The sequence below is a fragment of the Emiliania huxleyi genome (assembly GCF_000372725.1).
Source record: "Emiliania huxleyi CCMP1516 chromosome Unknown EMIHUscaffold_176, whole genome shotgun sequence".
Taxonomy (NCBI): Eukaryota; Haptophyta; order Isochrysidales; family Noelaerhabdaceae; genus Emiliania; species Emiliania huxleyi.
The window spans coordinates 263,576-282,116 of record NW_005200824.1 but is presented as its reverse complement, the minus strand read 5'-3'; the positions used below and the strand labels follow the sequence as shown (position 1 = coordinate 282,116).

At 66.2% G+C, this 18,541-nt stretch overlaps 5 protein-coding genes across 5 annotated transcripts; 2 read left to right on the top strand and 3 right to left on the bottom strand.

The window, feature by feature from the left end:
- Positions 1 to 1,225: 1,225 nt before the first annotated feature.
- EMIHUDRAFT_365012 (hypothetical protein) lies at positions 1,226 to 1,852 on the top strand (the record flags this gene model as incomplete). The annotated part of the gene is made up of 2 exons (XM_005783879.1): positions 1,226 to 1,434; positions 1,594 to 1,852. Coding segments are annotated over 2 exons (267 nt in total), but the record flags the coding sequence as incomplete, so codon positions are not given.
- A 425-nt stretch (positions 1,853 to 2,277) lies between these two features.
- Positions 2,278 to 5,135, bottom strand: EMIHUDRAFT_112834 (hypothetical protein; the record flags this gene model as incomplete). The annotated part of the gene is made up of 4 exons (XM_005783878.1): positions 2,278 to 2,339; positions 2,975 to 3,257; positions 3,352 to 3,526; positions 4,000 to 5,135. 4 exons carry the CDS (start codon positions 5,133 to 5,135, stop codon positions 2,278 to 2,280), a joined length of 1,656 nt encoding a protein of 551 aa, XP_005783935.1.
- Positions 5,136 to 8,059: 2,924 nt separating this feature from the next.
- Positions 8,060 to 9,119, top strand: EMIHUDRAFT_442235 (hypothetical protein). Its single transcript, XM_005783877.1, has 2 exons — positions 8,060 to 8,212; positions 8,291 to 9,119. The coding sequence occupies exons 1-2, from the start codon at positions 8,086 to 8,088 to the stop codon at positions 8,830 to 8,832; spliced, it is 669 nt and encodes a 222-aa protein (XP_005783934.1). The 5' UTR covers positions 8,060 to 8,085; the 3' UTR covers positions 8,833 to 9,119.
- Positions 9,120 to 11,059: 1,940 nt separating this feature from the next.
- EMIHUDRAFT_112832 (hypothetical protein) lies at positions 11,060 to 15,237 on the bottom strand (the record flags this gene model as incomplete). Its single annotated transcript, XM_005783876.1, has 7 exons — positions 11,060 to 11,154; positions 11,266 to 12,562; positions 12,895 to 13,152; positions 13,851 to 14,101; positions 14,189 to 14,244; positions 14,455 to 14,536; positions 14,784 to 15,237. 7 exons carry the CDS (start codon positions 15,235 to 15,237, stop codon positions 11,060 to 11,062), a joined length of 2,493 nt encoding a protein of 830 aa, XP_005783933.1.
- Positions 15,238 to 17,017: 1,780 nt separating this feature from the next.
- EMIHUDRAFT_442233 (hypothetical protein) lies at positions 17,018 to 18,068 on the bottom strand. Its single transcript, XM_005783875.1, has one exon. It carries the CDS (start codon positions 17,637 to 17,639, stop codon positions 17,175 to 17,177), a length of 465 nt encoding a protein of 154 aa, XP_005783932.1. The 5' UTR covers positions 17,640 to 18,068; the 3' UTR covers positions 17,018 to 17,174.
- Between the last annotated feature and the right edge of the window lie 473 nt (positions 18,069 to 18,541).

Below are 18,541 nucleotides of genomic sequence, written 5' to 3'. Positions count from 1 at the left end.
GGGAGACTCCAGAACCAGGAAACCTGATAGGCCGGCAGCGCCGACCACTCCGACCCCACCGAGTTCCCCGACCCCGGCTCAGAAGCTCGCCTCCAACCCCTCCGAGCCCTTCAAGCCCTCGGATGGAGTGCTCGGAGGGGTTGGAGGCGAGCTTCCGAGCCGGGGTCGGGGAACTCGGAGGGGTCGGAGGGGTCGGAGGGGTCGGAGGGGTCGGAGGGGTCGGAGGGGTCGGAGGGGTCGGAGGGGTCGGAGGGGTCGGAGGGGTCGGAGGGGTCGGAGGGGTCGGAGGGGTCGGAGGGGTCGGAGGGCTCAGAGGATCGACCCCTCCGAGCCCTAATGGAGCCCTCTAGCCCTCCAGCCCTCCCGAGCCCTCCGAGCCCTCCGAGCCCTCTTGGGGGGCAGTCACATAAGCCGCGACTTCGTTTTCTTTATCTTTTTGCGACCCCTCCCGGAGGGCCCTTCCGACCCCTCTCGAGCCCTCCCGCCATGAAGATCCTCCCCTGTCCGACCGTCCCTCCGAGCCCACCCGGCGTCCGGGGAGGGGGTTAGCCCTGTGGAGCCCTCCCGACGCCGATCCGACGGGGACCCCTCCAGCCCTGTGGGCTGGCGAGCCCTCCGGTCGGAGGGGTGGAAGTGGGAGGGCTCGAAGACGGACCTCTCTCGCTCCGGGAGGGTGGAGGGGTGGAGGGTGGAGGGGTGGAGGGGTGGTTGAGCCGTCTAGCTCTATCGATATAGCCCTACCCCTCCCGCCGTTTTAGGGCCTCCCCACCCGCTATGCACCTCTCCACTGCGCCGCGTGCGCCGAGTTGCGTCAAGATACAGTGAGCACTCTGCGCAGTGACGGCATGGTGCGGTCGCACGGCAAGACGAAAGAGAATAAGCGGGGGTGCCCAGGCATCGGCCTAGCCCCAGTGGAGCCTGTCTTTGTCGGGACGGTCGTCGGTGCCGGGCCCCCTCCGCCGTCAGACTCGTCGCCTGGCCAGGCTGGGCCTGCAGGGCCTACGAGCGAGGCTAGGGTTAGTCGTGGTGCTAGAGTAATTGATACGGAGGAAGTTTTGTGACATTCATAGTTAGATCTCACGAAGAGAGACCGGGTTAACATTGCAAGTGCTCCGTCCGCACACACACACACACTACGCTGCCGCCGCACCAAGAGCCTCGCTCAGACCGCGAGCTATGTGGTGAACTCAGCCGTCAAGGCCGCTGACTGTATCTTGACGCAACTCGGCGCACGCGGCGCAGTGGAGAGGTGCGTGCGAGGCTGGTGCGCTGCCCGCGTGGCGCTCCACCGGTCGCAGCGCGCCAGCCTCGCCCGCCACGCCATGCCAGCAGCCGGGCGCGCGCGGGAGAGGTGCAGAGCTGGCGCGTGGCGGGTCATGGTCGCCGAGATCTGGACGCGCAGGACCGCCCGGACGGCGAGGCTCGAGCGAGCGCCTGTGTGGAGGTCGAACGGCGTGTGGGAGGGCGGTGGGCCGCGAGAGATTCGCGCAGCCCCGCGTGTGTGGACCTGTGGCGCTTCGGGAGGCGTATCGGGCCGTCAGAGGCAGATACGTGGCGCAGCGAGTGCGAATACATGCAATAATTTGCACGCACCGTGCCGAGCCGACCCGCGTGCACGATCGGAGCACCTCGAGGCGGCGCGAGAAGCGGTGTGTCGAGGTGCCGCGGCCCGCCGCTGCAGCGTGTCGAAACGGCGCTCTCGGAGGCGCCGCGGTGGCGGCCGAGCGCGCGGAATCGGCGAGGAAAATTGACGGCGTGCCGGCCGTGGGCCCGGACGAAGGTCCTGGCTCGAAAACGCGAGCAGAGGCCGCCGTGTGGGGCCACGGCGAGCCTCGGCGAGAAAGGTCAGCACCCTATCTCACGCCGTCGGTTGGGTAGAGGGGGTCTTCGCACTGGCAGCTCTGAGCGCCCAGCGGCGCGTGCCGGACGGAGTCCGGCCGCGGGTGACTAGGGAAGCTCGCTCAGGATGTGTGGCAGTCAGTTTGGCTGAGTGTCTTGTCTTGTGGTTCTGTGTGTCGCTCCTGTGTGACCGTCATCGCCCGTCTAGCGTCCACCCATACCGCGTTGGTGTCCCAGTCGTTGGTCGGACTGTGTTTCGCCTTCCCATCAATCAATCAACTGGCTGGCGCCAAAACGCCCTACCTACCTACCTATCCCCACAGACCCCCTATCCGGGTAGGAGCCGGAACCCTGGTGTGAGCGATCTAGGATACCCATCACTGAGCCGACGATGCTACGGGCAGCCCTAGGTGTGTGTGTGTGTGTGTGTGTGTGTGCCTAGGGTGGCCCCCATACCCTCGGGCACTTGCCTGCGCTCTGGCCGCGCATGCCGCGCACGCCTGCGCACGCGCACGTGCGCACGCGCACGCCGCGCACGCCCGCGCACGCCCGCGCACGCCCGCTCTACCCTCTACATACATCGCTCTACAACGGAGGCGCTTCGTCCCGCGGCAGATGTAGAGCTGTACAGCTCTACAGCGCATACGACGACAACGCCAAGAGCTTGGTTCCGCTCCTGGCGTCCCAGGGGAATCTGCCAGGTCGGCGAGGAGGTGCACAATAACTTTTCCAGGGTTGCCCGGCCGGGTTGCTGCGCAAATCTCGCGCTGCGCTAGGCTCAGAGCGAGTTCGCGCTGCGCTAGGCTCAGACCCACTGTCAGACGGCGTGCGCGGGCCGCCGGGGTGAGGACCCCACCTCCTTCGGGCTCGCTCGGCAGCTTGTCGGGCTCTACCCTGGCTCTACCACAGCCCTCAGCCGAAGCTGGGGCCGGTCCCGTACGCCGTAGGCCGTCCGTAGCCGAGAGAGCCCCCGCGTCCCGATGAATCGTCGACGCGCGCGGGGTCGGCCGTCGGGGCGGTAAGTAATACAGGTGAAGGCGGTGCCAATGCGGGAAGTTGTCTGATCCGTGCACGCAAGAGAACGCCGAAGGGATAGACCAGCCGTGCAGCCTCGCCAGTAGCTCGTAAGGACCACCCTTGCCGGGCTCCATCATCTTCTCGACGGAGCGGACAAAGCGCAGCTGCTCGTCGAGTGTCAGGCTGCTCAACTTCTTGCGCACGGTGTACGAGACGCCCGGCGACGACGGCGGACCTTCAGTCCCCTCGAAATCGGGGTCAGGCTCGTCATCCTCGTCATCCTCATCTTCATCTTCACCCTCGTAACTGTACTCGCCCTCGTCCTCGCCCTCGTCCTCGCCCTCCGGCTCGCCCTCCGGCTCGCCCTCCGGCTCGCCCTCCGGCTCGCCCTCCGGCTCGCCCTGCTGGCCCGGCCACGACGCACACATGGACGCACACGGACGCACAGGACGCCACGCAAGCGTCCGACGCGTCCGACGCGTTCAATACACGCACCGCCCCGCCGCGAGCGTCGGCACGAGCGCACGTGCCCGTCGCGTCACCGCCGCTGCGCGAGGACTGATTCAGCGGCAATGACGCGTCGGCGGCCGCCGCCGCGGCGAGGGCGGCGCGGCGAGGGCGGCGCCGGAGGGCGGTGGCGAGGACGGAGAGGGTGGCGGCGAGGGCGGCGCTGTCGGCGGGTGGGAAGGGTGGTGTGAGGGCACGGTCCGTAGCGATCGAACAGGGAGGTTCGCTAACAGCCATCCACACACACCGTGCGGCGGATGGCGCGCCAGGCGTGCCATCCTCCTGAGATCGGATCCGAAATCAGGCGTCGAGGGCAGCGTGTGAATCCGGAACTAATTGATCCCTACCTTCGTGGGGGGCCCTGGAAGCGCCCTCCACGCTCCACCCCAATCTCACTCTCTAGAACACGCACGAGGCGCGCGCTGGAGAGACCGCTGGTAAGCTTAAAAACCACCCACGGGGTACCCCCGATCCGCCGCGACTCCGGTCCGAGATTAATAACCAAAAATCAAAACCAAAGCCATGTGTGATGTGAAGCCTTAGACCGGGAAATGAGACGAGAAGTGCTCTCAACGGTTCACAGTGATGCATCTCGTCCGCTCAACACCGAAACCGAGCCGGCCAGACCCTGCTCACAAGGGCACGCCGTGTTGACGCGCGAGTTCCTCGACCTTTTGCGCCTCACGCATGCAGTTGGCCGCAGCCTCGAGGCATCGCGTCTTCTTCATCGGAGCGAGCTCCGCCTGCTTAAAGAAGCAGCGCGCCGCCTCACGGCAATCCAGGCAGTGACTCGATGGTTCTGGGATCGATGATGTGGGGTAAGTATGCGCGATCATGCCGCACAGGACCCACGCGCGCATCTCCCACGCGTCCGCGTCGGAAGCCAGCTTCTCGACGATAATCTTCGAGATGCGCCGCAAGTCGCCGTCGTTCCACCACGGTGGCTCGATTGACATCGCAGTCGCAGGGCTCTTGTGGAGCGCTGAGTAGAACGCCTTGAAGGCCAGCGAGTAGCATTCGGCCCACGTCTGATCGTGCACTCCACTGCTCGTGCTATGCAGAGGGCCGAGGCACTCCACGGCCTTGAGCGCGTGTTGTGCGCCGCCGAATGCGTCGTTGGAGCGGAGGAGTACGAGAGCGAGATTGTAGAAGCCAAACGGAAGCTTGTCGCAGAGCTTGATCGACTTTCGAAAGGTCTTGGCGGCCTTGGCAAGGTTGCCGAGATGCATCAGGCCGAGCCCCACGGTCTGCATCTCCATGTACCGCGATGTCTCGGCTTGCGCATGCGCGTTGTAGCCGTGCGTCGCGAAGACGTCCTGGAGCGATTGCGCTGTCGTCTGAACACGCTCGTCGAAAGTCGCGACAAATTCATCCTTGGAGCGTGCCGCGTCCGTGGCGCCACGGCTCGCATTCTCTTTCGCCTCCTCGTGCCACAGCTTGTGGCGTGGCCAGGATGCCTTCTGGCACTCGCGGCCACAGAAGAAGGACGGCGCGAGCTTCCGATCGACGCAGAGCTGGCACTGCTGGAATACGACTTCGCCCTCGACCGCGCCACAGCCCCAGCACGTCCGAGCCAGTGCCGAGCACGGAGCGTGCTCACCGCACACTGACAGCGTGAGGTTGTCGAGCTTGACCGCGAGCTCCTGCCCGTCATCGAGCTTGACAGGATACCGGCCGTTCGTCAGCTGCGGGCCGGTAAGAGTGCAGACCGTGCTGTTGAGCTCGGCACGCGCAACGAGGCCGTGGAGGCGGACGCGGCATCCGGCATCCATGTCGAGCTACTACGCCCGAGACGCGAGTGAGCGCCTGCTGCGCCAAGGGGCGGAAATCCAAGCGGCGGAAATTCAAGCCTGCACGGAGGTGTGATGCGCTGTCTGGCGAACGCCTGTATGCCATGCGCGCGGACCACGCTTGCGTGGATACGTGGCTGGCAGGCTGACCCGTGTGCGGGGTAACCCGCGCACGGGGAAGCTTCACGGGTTCGAGTCGTCAAACATTAAGCAGCGGAGGTGTGCCGAGGGGGACCGGGAGGCGGTAAGCCGTCGTTGCCCGGCGCTGCTTGCAGCACCATGGCGATGGCGCTAAGAGGTTCCTCTTTTCCGCGCCCCCCCCGCAAGGCGCGCGATACACACATGATGTGATCGTCCGCGCGCGTGCGCTGTGTCTGCGGCCAGGGCGCGCTGCACCGGGCCAACCTGCGGCCGTCGCTACGAGCGGCGGGGCTCACCGCGGGGCAGCGCGCCGACGACGTCGAATGCGCCGCCGTGGCATCGCGGCGCCGACGACCAGGCTCAGAGGATGACCCCGGGTAAGCGTTCCCGTGCCTCGACAATTGCCGCTGGTAGGCGCGCCGCGCCAAGCCATGGCGGGCGCGCCGCGGCCGCGCGCAACCTTCGTTACAATGCCAACCGCGCGCGGCCGTCGACCGGCAAGCACACGCCTCGACTCGGACACAGTGTCCCGAGGGCAAGGGAGAGGGGCTGGCTCCTAGCCCGAGAGGGGAGCTTCCGAGACCCACTCCAAGACCACGCACGCATCATCCCGCGGCCTCGCGGTCGGCGGGATTGCAACCAGTCTTCGCGTGCCGCCTGTCGTTCGATTCGGGCGCCTTGGGCGTCGGGGTGGCGAGCAGGGGACGCGGCTCTGAGCGCCCAGCGACGCGTGCCGGATGGAGTCCGGCCGCGGGTGACTAGGGAAGTTCGCTCAGGATGTGTGGCAGTCAGTTTGGCTGAGTGTCTTGTCTTGTGGTTCTGTGTGTCGCTCCTGTGTGACCGTCATCGCCCGTCTAGCGTCCACCCATACCGCGTTGGTGTCCCAGTCGTTGGTCGGACTGTGTTTCGCCTTCCCATCAATCAATCAATCGCTGTGTGTGGGGTCCGGTCCGGTCCCGCGGGTGGGCGTCGAAGAATTTCACAGCACGTCTTTTTACGCGGGAATCCTTGCCTCCCCCTGGAATTTAGACGTGCGACAGAGAGGCTGGCCAGGCAGCGACAGGACGGGCGAACGCTCGGACTTCTTCCTTACTTACTCCTCTTAGTTCATCGATTCGTTCTTCGGCGCCGGGAGGCGGCTGAGCCAGCTTTTGGTCGGCCGCTTTTCATGGGAGCACTCGTCGTAAAGAGAGCCGCGGGCAGTTGTTGGCGCGTGGAATAAAGAATTTTCGATGCCTCAAGTCAGCCGTTCTGCACCAACAAAAGAAAAAGAAGTTGAAACAAAACTCCCTCGCACGACACTAGGCACGGGACTGGCGCGCACTGGCACTAACAGTAACACAGGTACACCACGGGAGCCGCCTAAGCGACTCCCGCGTGGAATAAAGAAATTCCATTCATACTCGTCCTTGTTCGTCGCTGCTGCTTACGTCGACATGCCTGTGGGGAGGGGGCGGCCGGGCACTGCTGTCGGCTCGGCGACTGCCACCCTCCCCCCCACCGGACGGGGTGGGGCTACGAATACGACAATGGACGGGGGGGGGGGGGGGGCGCTCCCCTCCCTCCCCTCGCCGACACGTCCCAGGGTTGCGCAATACGAGCGAGACTGAGCTGTATAGTGTATTATACGTATTGTATTGTATTGTTGTATTAATACGTATTGTATTATGGGTGTGGTCGAGGCAGGCGGGGCCGGCGGAGCGAGCGAGGCGGGCGAGTCGGTCGGGTCGACCGGGTCGACCGAGCCCGGCGCCCCCCCGTCCCCCCCGCACGCGGCCTCTGGGCGGTATGCGGCGCTGGCGGACCCGGAGGGTGCAGCATCGGAGGCGATGGAGCTCGACGAGGGCTGCGGCGGTGCGCCAGCCGGCCTCCCACCCGGCGTCCGGCCGACGCTCTCCGGCGCCGGCTCGCCTCTCAAGGCATTCGGCGGGGGCTGCGCATGCTGCCCGGCTAGCGCCGACGCCTCGCCCGCCTGCGACCTCTGCCACGACGATGGCGCCGACAAGACGGCCGAGGAGGCTGCAGCGGCTGACCGCGGGCCTGCTGAGGGCGCCGGCGGGGGGGGGAGGGGGGGCAAGCGCCGCCGCCACAACAAACGCGGCGGAGCCGGCGGCGGCCGAGGCGGCGCGGGCGGTCTCCGCCAGGTCGGCGACGGAGGCGGCGGCGAGAGCGGCGGAGGCGGCGACGGCCGCAGCGACGGCGACGGCGACGGTGGCAGCGACGGCGGCGGCGGCGGCGGCGGCGGCGGCGGCGGCGGCGGCGTAACAGAATAATACGGATTCTGACATCCGCTGTATAGTGTATTATACGTATTGTATTGTAGTTGTATTAATACGTATTATGTATTGCGCAACCCTGACACGTCTAAACAAATGGAGCGCTGAGCGCGCTATACAAATGTTCAATGAGAGTTTTTGTTTGTCGATGTCGGAGAGAGAAATTTTTAGCAATATCAAACAACTCTAACACACGTTGTTTTGAGAGAGAGATTTTTTACAATCTTTCTTCTTGTTTTGTCGATGTCAAGAAGGAAACAATCTCTCTCTCTCGATGTCGGTGGGCAAGAAGACTCGAAACATGAAGTGTACCACGAAGAACGAGTTTGGCGGACGCTGCTGTCAACGTTCCGCAGCAAGGCCACAACATCAAACAGCGGGCAGCCACTGCGCGACAAACACGCTTCCGCTCAACACTCGACTTTGAAGAAAACCGCCAGCGCCAGTAATTGCCGCGAAAAGGAACGGAAGAGTCAGGGACATTCCTGTGGCCGATCCAGACACGCATCAAATCAATGTTCGCTCTCGTCGCCGCCGCTGCGCCCTCGCTCCTCGGCTCGCGCACGCCGACTCCGAAGCCAACGGTCGCCTTCTACCCGGGCGCCGGCTCTCCCAGCGAAGTGGGCGGCACCGGCCTTCCAGGCGCGAGCCGACCCACGCGCCGACCGCCCTTTCACTGACAACACACGCGCGCGCACACACACGGCTTGTCCGTTGCAGGTGACATCGGCTTCGACCCGCTCGGCCTTGCCAACTTTGATCTCCTTCTCGACAGCGGCATCGACAAGCAGCGCTCTGCCGCCCTGGTGCTCCGCGACTACCGCGACGCCGAGCTCAAGCACGGCCGCCTCGCCATGCTGGCCGCCGTCGCGTGGCCGCTGCAGGAGAAGCTGAACCCGCTGCTCGCGGCCCGCTTCCACATGCCCAATCTCGTGGCCGAGACGGGGGGCCTCTCTCCCTCCGTCCTCAACGGCGGGCTCGAGCAGGGCATCATCCCGTCGGCGGTCGTCACCTTCGCCGTGCTCGTCTCCCTCGTCGAGGCGCAGGGCCTGCGCATCAAGAAGGCGCAGGGCGAGGCCTGGATGCCCGGAGACTACACGACGGCGCGCATCGCCGAGCGCGGCTCGCCCCAGTTCTTTTCGCTCCAGGAGGGCGAGATCTGGAACAGCCGCATCGCGATGCTCGCCGTCCTCGCGTACGTCGTGCAGGAAGTGGCTTCGGGCATCCCCACCGCCGCCACCATCCCCTTCTGGGGCTTCTAATGGTGGGGCGGCCCTCGTGCTGGTGTCCTTGTCGTGCTACATTGCCGTTCCTCTTGTGTTGTCGATGCTGCAGCTGCTTCCGCACCGCGTGGCCTGTCTGATGTGAACCCCTCCCTGCCCTCTGTGGACCGCCCTCTTTGACGCGCGTGCACCCCGTTTGGCGCCGTGCCGCGCCGGAGATGCGAGGGCTTCTGACAGCCTGGGCATCTCGCCGGCAATGGTGCTCTTCGTCCCGGGGCATGCGTACCTATTTTTGCGTTTGTACTGTATATCCTCATCTACTGTGACGATTGTTGTGTGATGCTGATGGCTGATGGAAAAAGGTTTTCAGACTCGTGGAGCGAAAACGTATCTCGCCCGTCGAGATCACACGAATTGCGTCGCAACCATTCGCCGTTCGTGCGCAGCGTGTTCGCCCCCACGGAAATGCACACCAAATGCAAGATGCAAGATCCAGGGCGCAGGGCCAGGGGGGGGTGTCCGAGGCGCGAGGGCACTCGAGGATCAGACTCTGGTATCTGGAGATCGGACACAGGACACGGAACTAAGAATTGCACTTCATTCGTTACGGTGGAAACGATAGACTGAGATGAGACCGCCACGCGCCAGTCAGTGTACCGAGCACTGCGGGCTGCGAGCCTGTCCGCTGTCGTGTCTCCCTTGTCAGGAGCAGGAGAATTCAACCTCCACAACCCCCCCTGTGCCCCCGTCCCCCGAGGGACCATGTGGAAGCCGGCTAGTGCTAGTCCCCCACCGTGAGGACGACCCCGGCTAGTCGCCGACCACACCCACAAACGAAAGAATTTTACAACAAAGCTCCCTCGCACAACACTGCCACTGGGCACGGGACTGGCGCGCACTGGCACTAACACAGGTACACCACGGGAGCCGGAGCGGCCGCACTCTGCTCGCTACCCCCCCTGCACAACTAAGCTCATGGCCGACCCCCCCCCCAGCAGCAGCGCTCTGCTGCTGGGGGGGTCGGGACCCCCCCCCCCCCAGGAGGAGGGCTCTACTGCTGGGGGGTTCCGGACCCCCCCCCCCCCCAGCAGGAGCGCTCTGCCTGTGGGGGGTGCTGGCATCTCTGTACAGACAGCAGCTGTAAGTAGCATGCGTTCCAGTGGCGAGAATTTATAGTCGGCATCAAAATCAGTGGTCTCACCGGCGGGCCCTCCTACTGCCAACCGGGAGGTGCGGGGCACGCCAGCCTCTCTTCTACGCCTCTCGTGCCTCGCGGCTCCTCTGCTTCAAGGAGGGAAGATACGGCTCTCGCAGCCCATCGTACGCCGTGGCACAGCGGGGAGCTCAGCGGGCTGTACAAGATATTGTTCCCTATCTTCGCATGCTCATCGTTGGTGATATCCGCGCGAGGTCATACGCCACAGGCCAGCAATCACTCGGTGATGAGACTACTGATGGAGGCGCGACGCTCTGACACCGAGTGTTGCTCGACACTGCGACACTGCCGAGTACCGCGCAGCGCTTTCTCGCGGATATTAAACGGCTTGAGGGCGAGCCGTATGGCTTGCACCACGTCGCTGCCCGCCATTGCGGCGACGCGTCGCGGCGGACCTGACAGTTTTGCAAACCGCAAACGAAAGAACCCTGCGCACAAAGATCGCACGGGCGGGGGGACCTGTTCCTTTTTACCCTTCTCCAAGAAGAGGTGTCCGTTTTATTTATTTATTTATTGTACCCCTGATCGTCCTTACAAGATCCTGCTCGTGCAGGTGGGGAGGCTCGTTGTGCGAGTATATGGGACACGATGTCTCAAATATGAGGGGTTTTGACTCCTACCGGCTCCTGACGCTATCCCTGGCAGCTCTAATGACCAGGATCAGTAGTGCTATGATCGAGGCTGCCCATACTAGCGCAGGAGCTGCCACACTCGCCCGGACCGTCCCCCTCTGGGGCCGGTTCCGCAGCCCGCGAGAGCCGACAGCGGGGCCGTGCCGCGGGTGCCTACTGCCGAGTGCCACAAACACTGCGCCGTCCCGCCACCACCTACAGGCTGTCTTGTGTGATGGTTGGGATGTCCAAACGCCACCATCTTGGCTCTTGCGACCTCAAACCCGCGAGCTGTATGGGTGGTCCTGACGTCGACAGACGCCCGAGGACCACGGTGAAGCTGAGCCGGAACGCGTCGAGAAGTCTCGTCTGAGCCCGTGGCGGTCGCCGGCTGAGTCGTCGTGCACGGCCCGGTACCTCAGGCGTCACCTCCGCAGCCTCAGGTCTCAAACTCCACCACCTCCGCCAGGACGCCGTCGGTGGCACGCTCGGCGGCGAGTTTGTGGCAGCTCCACAGCGAGCGCGGCATCGAGCCTATTCGGTCTGGTCGGTTAGGCGCACTCCCTGGGTGCCAGGGAGTGCGCCGAACGCGCGAGCGGTGCGTCCTGGCAGCCCGCGCTGGCTCCGGAGCTGCCACAAACTCACCACGCTTTTTTGGGACATTTTCGACGCTTTTGTCCCATAGGTACTCTCCCACCTGGAAGAGGTGCTGCTTCGTGCACGGCTTCGTCGTCGCCTCGCGCAGCTCGGCCATCGTCCGCCGGCTCGCCACCGCGCTCGCCCTCTCGCTCGCCGCCCGCTGCGCCGCCTCACTCTGCCCGTGCGACGCGCTCTCCTGCGCCGCCTCGCGGCCCGCCGCCCGGCCGGCGGCTCCTGCCGCGTCCTTCATCCCGCCGCCGCCGCCGTCGTACAGCGACATCACCTGCTTGGTCACCAGCCGCCAGTACTGCCTCGCGTCGTCCGGCATCGCCGGCCAGATCTCGCGCCACACGTGGTTCTTCATGTGCTGCAGCGCGACGTAGACCGTGTTCTCGCCGCGCCCCGTGCGCACCGTCGGCTCCTCGTCCCGCGCGTCGCCCCGCTCGGTCGCGTGCCACCGGCTCGCCCTCGGCGCGGTAATTCGCGTCGTCGCCAGCCACTTGCCGAAGCGGATCGTCCACCGCATCGTCGGGTGCAGACCGAGGGCCGTCCGCTGCATCGGCACGCTCTTCCCCGCCGCGGCCTGCGTCGCCAGGAACTCGCGCAGCCGCAGGCGCACGCGCCGAAGCTGCACTGACAGCGCCGGCCCGTGTGGCGCTAGCATCGGCCGCCCATCGCCGCACGCGGCCTCCTCCTGCCGCTCGTCATCCTCCGCCTCGAGGGCGTCCGCCAGCGCGCTGCGCTGCACACCCCGGCGCACAGGAGGCGGCGCCGGCCGCACCTCGGCCGCCTCGGCGTCGCCCGCGGCACGGGCGCCCCGCTCGCCGTCCGCGCGGTCCATCGCCGCATCCCCATCCCCGTCTGCGGCGGCGCCTCCTACGCCCGTGCCGGCCTGCTCTGCGACGGCTCGCCACCGCTCGTCGTCCAGCATGTGCCACCACCGCCGATCCGGGTAGCCGTCGTACTCGATCTGGTGCGCGATCCGTCCGTCCCCGTCCTCCTCCCGCGCCATGACGGTCGCAGGGTACCACCGCTCGCTGTCGCAGAAGATCTCGAGGCGCGATCCGGTGGACAGGACAGTGTGGCCGTCGAGCGCCGCCCTGGCATCCTCGCGCTGTCGCTTCCGCCGCTTCGCCTTCGTCTCCTTGCTGCGCAGCAGGGTGTAGTTCGGGCCCACCTCCGCCACGCTGTCCAGCAGCTGGGCGGCGCTCGCCATCTCGACCGCGTCGTCCTCCGGCGGAAGCTCCGCGTCGCCCGCGGCGGCTTCCCGAGCGCGCTCGTCGCGCATCCGCTCGTGGTGGGCCTGCCGACGCGCCACGCCGGCGCCCGTGTGCCTCGCCGCCGCGTCCGGTGACGGCATCGATGCTGTCCGCACGAGCGTGACTCGCCACTCAACGACCTCCACGACCTCCACGACCGCCGAAAAGCACGACCGCCCCAATCTCGAACCAATCTCGAGTCCTCTCACTAGTTACATACATACTCGCACAACATGCCGGGAGGCCCTGCCGCCCCTGTCCTCACAGGGGGCTCACTCACCTGCTCCTCCCATCCCTCGTTTTGGGTTGTCTGTTTTCTCTTTCTTTCTTGTACGATGAGCTGTCAGTGTCACAGCGCCCCGGCTAGCGCCCCGACCTCTCGCCGCACAGCCTCCGCCTCGTCCGTCGCCTCGCTCTCTGCGCCGCCCATCGCGGCCAGCGCGGCGCCAAGCCATCTCTCCACCCCCTCGGCTCGCTCCGCCACGAACCCCGCCCGCGCGGCCGCGGCCCGCTCTCCCAGCACCTGCGGGCGCGAGCCCTCGCCTCGCCGCCCCTCCACACCGCCGCCGCCGTCGCGCAGCGCGAGCAAGCCGCGCCCCGCGCCGACCGCGACGAGCAGCGCGAGATTGCGGTCCTGCGCGGGGTGTTGGAGAGTGCGGGTACCGTGGAGGGTGCGGGTGCCGTGCACTGCACTCGCAGACCCGCGTGCCTGCGACGGCTGCCGAATGGGGAACTGGCGGCGTGTAACCTCGAGTGCTGGCTGCGAAGCGCAAGGACCAAAAAAGCCGTGCTCCGGTCTGCTGCATCTGGCGTGTGTGTCGGGCCTGGCCGTCGCCCTGCCGCGCCAGCGCCACGCGCGCCGCGTCGTAGCGCCGCAGCGCCGCCCGATGACGGCCCGCCTACACACCTCGTGTGATCTCGTGTGACCTCGTGTGATCTCGTGTGATCTCGTGCGATCTCGTGTGATCTCGTGCGATCTCGACCGCCTCGGCGAGCAGTGCGGCCAGAGCCGCGGGCGGTCGAGGGCAGCACGGGTAGAGGCGTGCCGCGCGGAGAAAGGAGCGCCGAGCCTTGTGCGAGGAGGAGAAACATCAGCGCGCGACACGCTTCTCTGTTTAGCCGCGCGGAGAGAGGGGCGGCGCGAGAGAGGCGCGGCGCGCCCTCGCTGCGTCGCCAGACGCCCACAGGAGCAGACCGTAGTCGTGCCGCAGCTGGAAGTCGCCCGGCGCAGCCTCGATCGCCGCGCGCAGCGCCGCGCCCGCCCTCCTCCTCCCCTCCGCCGCGCCTCGCGCATCGCCGCCCGCCTAGTCGGGCGAGCGGGCTCCGTCCCACCTCGCTCAAAGCGCCTCTCTCGCGGCCTGCCCTCGCCGCCTCGGCCGCCGCCGCCAGCCTCGCCTCTGCGGCGGCGAGGTTGGAGCAGCGCCGCACGAGCTGCGGCGCGCGCGTCGACACCAGAAAGACGACGAGGACCCACCGCACGCCGCGGGAGATGGCGTGGCCCGCGTGTCGCATCCCCGACGCGTGGCAGAGCAGCCGCCCTTGCGGGGGGCGCAGCACGGCGCCAGACCCCTCAAAGCAGGTCCCTACCGGCGGACAAGGCGAGAAGGTTCCGAGAAGGTTCCGAGCGCGGCACGCAGGTCAGCACAGCAGGGCGCCTCCGCCCTCGAAACCTCGGGAGAGAGGGACGTTGAACGAGACGAGCCCTTCGTCGCGGTGGAAGGGCTGCCTGCGGGAAGGGGTCCGAGAAGGCCTCCGGAGAAAAGGACGTCTCCTGGAAGGCTCCCGGCCGCCGTGTGCCGGCGCGCCTCGTCGCCCGCTCAGCAGCGTCGTACCGCAGCACGACAGCGTCCCGCACCTGTCGCCCGAGATGACCCGAGATCACCCGAGATGGCCCCGGACGACCCGAGATGCACGAGCGCGCGGCGGCGTCCCGCACCCGCAGCGAGCCGGGAGGCAGGGCGAAGCGGCCAGCCACCAGCGGGAGGAGCAGGCGAGCCAGCTTGCGGCGGAGCATCCGCCTACAGGAAGGTTCCAGGAAAGGTCCAGGAAAGGTCCGAGAAGGCGAGCCAGCTTGCGGCGGTGCATCTGCCGCGCGAGCGGCAGGTCGGCGACGTGCACCTGGGGGGAAGGGGGCGTCCCTTGCCGGCCGTTGAGGGCTTCGGCCTGGGATGTGGAGAGAGAGAGAGAGAGAGAGAGAGAGAGAGAGAGAGAGAGAGAGAGAGAGAGAGAGAGAGAGAGAGAGAGAGAGAGAGAGAGAGAGGCCACCGGTCGCCTCTCGGATTGGCGCCACGTCCGTGTACGTGAACTGCGACGAGAGGCCCTTTGCCATCGCAAGCCGCGCCTCGAGCCGGAGGGCGGCGCATTCGGCGGGAGCGAGGACCGCCTCGTCGCTGATATGCACGCTGGAGGCGCCGTCGCCGAGAGCGGCGGAATCGGGACCGACGAAGCGAGCACCGACGTGGTGGCTGCTGAAGGCCACCTCTCGGCGCGATGACGCAGTGCGGTGGCTGAGGAAGGCTGCGGCGGTGCCCGAGGCGACCTCTGCAGCGTGCGCGGCCTCCGCCTCGGCGAGAATGTGCGTGGCCGCCGCCGGTGCTCCATAATCAAGACTTGATACACCCGCTGAGGAGGAGCTGCATCTCGGCTGCATCTTGCGCTCCTTGATACACCCGGTGCTGGCGTGCAGGCTCGGGATGGCGGATGCGCAGAGGAGGAGCATCCGAGAAGGCTGCTCCCAAAAAGAATGTTAAACAGTGCCTCGCCCAACAAGAATTTTAGAATTAAACTCCCTCGCACAACACTGGGCACGGGACTGGCGCGCACTGGCACTAACACAAGAAGAATCTAACACAGGTACACCACGGGAATTTTACGATCCCCCTCGCACGACACGATTCACACCCCTCTCCTTAAAATCCCTGTGTGGTGGGATTCGAATATTCAAAAAGGGTTCTACAAGATTCCAGCGACTACAGGCATCCCCCACTGAAATAATCATCCTCGGCGCCAGACCCTGTGCGAGTCAGAGTGCATGGTGAACGGGACATGAGATGTATGTGGCGGCATGAGCAGCATGCTTGGGGGTGGGATCAGGCGAGGGATTGTGTGGGCCCATGCGCTGCCGCGCGCGCGGGCACCCCCCGCAGTCAGACGCGGACGCGGGGCGCACCCCAGGCAGGGAGGGATGGCTCTCGCGCTTCGCCGTAGCGAACGTACGTCCTACGACAGTGAACGTCCCTGGAATCCAACTTGATTGAATCGGCGATGCTGCATATGTAGTCGCCCAGAATGCACAGACAGATCGGCCATGTTAATGTAAATAAATACGCGGGGTTGGCCGCGATCCATAGTGCGTCGGCCAGACGTCGCGTATTTCGGTGTCGTGCCCGAGCCAAGTGGCGCCTGAGGGAGCTACAAATGTCTTGCGTATTACGAGTCTGTCTTCTGCATCCACCTTCGGCCGATCGGGGTGTGGTGTGCCTCTCAAGGGACAAGGCGCGCTTACGCCCCACGTACTACCCTCCACGCTCCAGCTCCACCTTGCCCCTCTGGAGATCTCCATTTTAAGTCATCTACGATCTACAGTCTTCCATTAATAGGGGGTAGACAGCGCCCCAAAATCCACCAGTGTGGGATTTCGCGCGGCATGTTGTGCGAGTATATGGGACAAAAGCGTCGAAAATGTCCCAAAAAGCGTGTCTCGAGTTTGTTGCAGCTCCGCAGCCAGCGCGGGCTGCCAGGAAGCACCGCTCGCGCGTTCGGCACACTCGGTGGACCCCACCGAGTGTGCCGAACCAACTGGAGTGGGTAGGCTCGATGCCACGCGTTCCGGCTCAGCTTCACCGTGGTCCTCGGGCGTCTGTCGACGTCAGGACCACCCATACAGCTCGCGGGTTTGAGGTCGCAAGAGCCAAGATGGTGGCGTTTGGATTTCCCAACCATCACACAAGACAGCCTGTAGGTGGTGGCGGGACGGCGCAGTGTTTGTGGCACTCAGCAGTAGGCACCCGCGGCACGGCCCCGCTGTCGGCTCTCGCGGGCTGCAGAACCGGCCCCAGAAGGGGACGTTCCGGGCGAGTGTGGCAGCTCCTTCGCTAGTATGGGCACCCTCTATCATAGCACTACTGATCCTGGTCATTAGAGCTGCCAGGGATAGCGTCAGGAGCCGGTAGGAGTCAAAACCCCTCATATTTGAGACATCGTGTCCCATATACTCGCACAACATGCCGCGCAATCGCTTGAAACGCTGAAAAGCTCGCATGTAGAGTACCTTCCTGCGAGTGCTGTGGTCGCGCGCCGCAGACTGGGTCCGACTTGACGGATGTGGGATGACGGGCGCATGGTCCCATGGAGACGTGAGGTCGACCGTCCCTTGACTCTACCATTAAGGATCTTGCATCTTCCGCGTTCCGGCGTTGTTGGGGCGCGAGAGATCGAGAAACGAGAATCCATGCGGATGATTGCGGTATAGAGCCGTAAGGAACAGGAATAAATTCAAGTCAAGTGGACGGAACTAAGACTTTCAGGCCTTCATTCGTTACGGTGGAAACGATGAGCTGTCACAGCGCCCCGACTAGCGCCCCGACCTCTCGCCGCACGGCCTCGGCCTCGTCCGTCGCCTCGCTCTCCCCGCCGCCCACGCCTTGCTCCCTCGGCTCACTCTCCGTCTCCCTCCCCGAAGAGGTAGGCCAGGACCGCGCCCGCTTGCGTCACGAGCCCTCCGACGGGCTGCATGCACAGCACGAGGTGCGCCTCGCGCAGCAGAGCCGAGATGGACGCCTCGGGCTCGCGCGGCAGCAGCTGCAGCTCCTCCCGAATCAGCTCCACCTTGCTCACCAGCGTCGTCGCCGCCGCGAGGCGACGCTTCCGGGGCGGGCCGGGCGCGGGGAGGGGGCGGCTCTGCTGCGGGCGGGGCGCCGGCGGTGGGGCCTCCTCCAGCGGGGGCTTCTCCACTTCCGGAGGTGAAGGCGTGGGAGGGCGCGTGCGCGGTGTCAGTGCGGACGGCTTGGCCCCCCCTCCCCCCCCCTTGAGGTCGACGGCGGCGGGCGGAAGGCGGTGGCGGTAGGCGACCTCCGCCGTGGGTTGGGCGAGCGCCGTCGGCAAGCCCTGGAGCGACCGCATGCCAGCCTAATGAGAGAGGGGGAGGGAGGGGGAAAGCGTCCCAAGATGTGGGCCCGCCGCGCCGGGTCAAGGCGCACGGCAGAGCGCCATGCAGAGCGCGTTGCGCGTGGGCGTGAAGTGTTGCGTGGGACCGTGTGTCACGCGTGGTGTGTTATCCCTCTACACCGCGAGAGCACAGCCTCGAGGGCGAGAGTGTGATCTCGGGCAGTCTCGGGCAATCTCGGGCCATCTCGGGCAATCTCGGGCAGCCTCGATGGCGAGGAGGTCGAGGAGAGCGGCGCCGTCCTCGGACGGGAGCGGGAGCGGCTCGGCAGCGACGGGGGAGGCGAGGGAGAGCTGCGCGGCGGCTATGTACTCATCGAGTTGCCGCTCGTAGCGAGTGGTGGCGACGGCCGGAGTAGGCACGGCCAGGGAGGGGGGGCGACCGACCTTTCCGTTCGCCTCCGGAGGTGGGGCGGGTGGCGGCGGCGGGGGGGTGGGTGGCGGCGGCGGCGGCGGGGGTGGTGGTGGTGGTGCGGCGGGGCGGGGCGAGCAGCAGGCGTCGCACACAGCTGCGGCGGGGAGGTTGATGAGGGTGCACACCTGCTCCAGGGAGGTGTGTGACAGCCTGTGAGCGTGCACCGCGTCGCATCCCCCCTCCCCTCCCCCGCACACGCTTCCCCACACACGGGTCACGGCCGGGGCTCCGCCGCACCCCACAGTGCCACTCGCCCGCCCCCTCCGCCGCCAGCGACATGATCACTTTGGCCGCCTCCAAGCGAGTACGCCACGGGCCGCCGCCGCCACGGCCCGCCGCCTCCTCCGCCGCCAGCGCCACTTTGGCCTCCGCAGCCGCCGCCGAGTGGGCGGGCTGGGGGGGCGCGCGGGGGGGGGCGTCGGCGGATGGGGATATGCAAGACCTA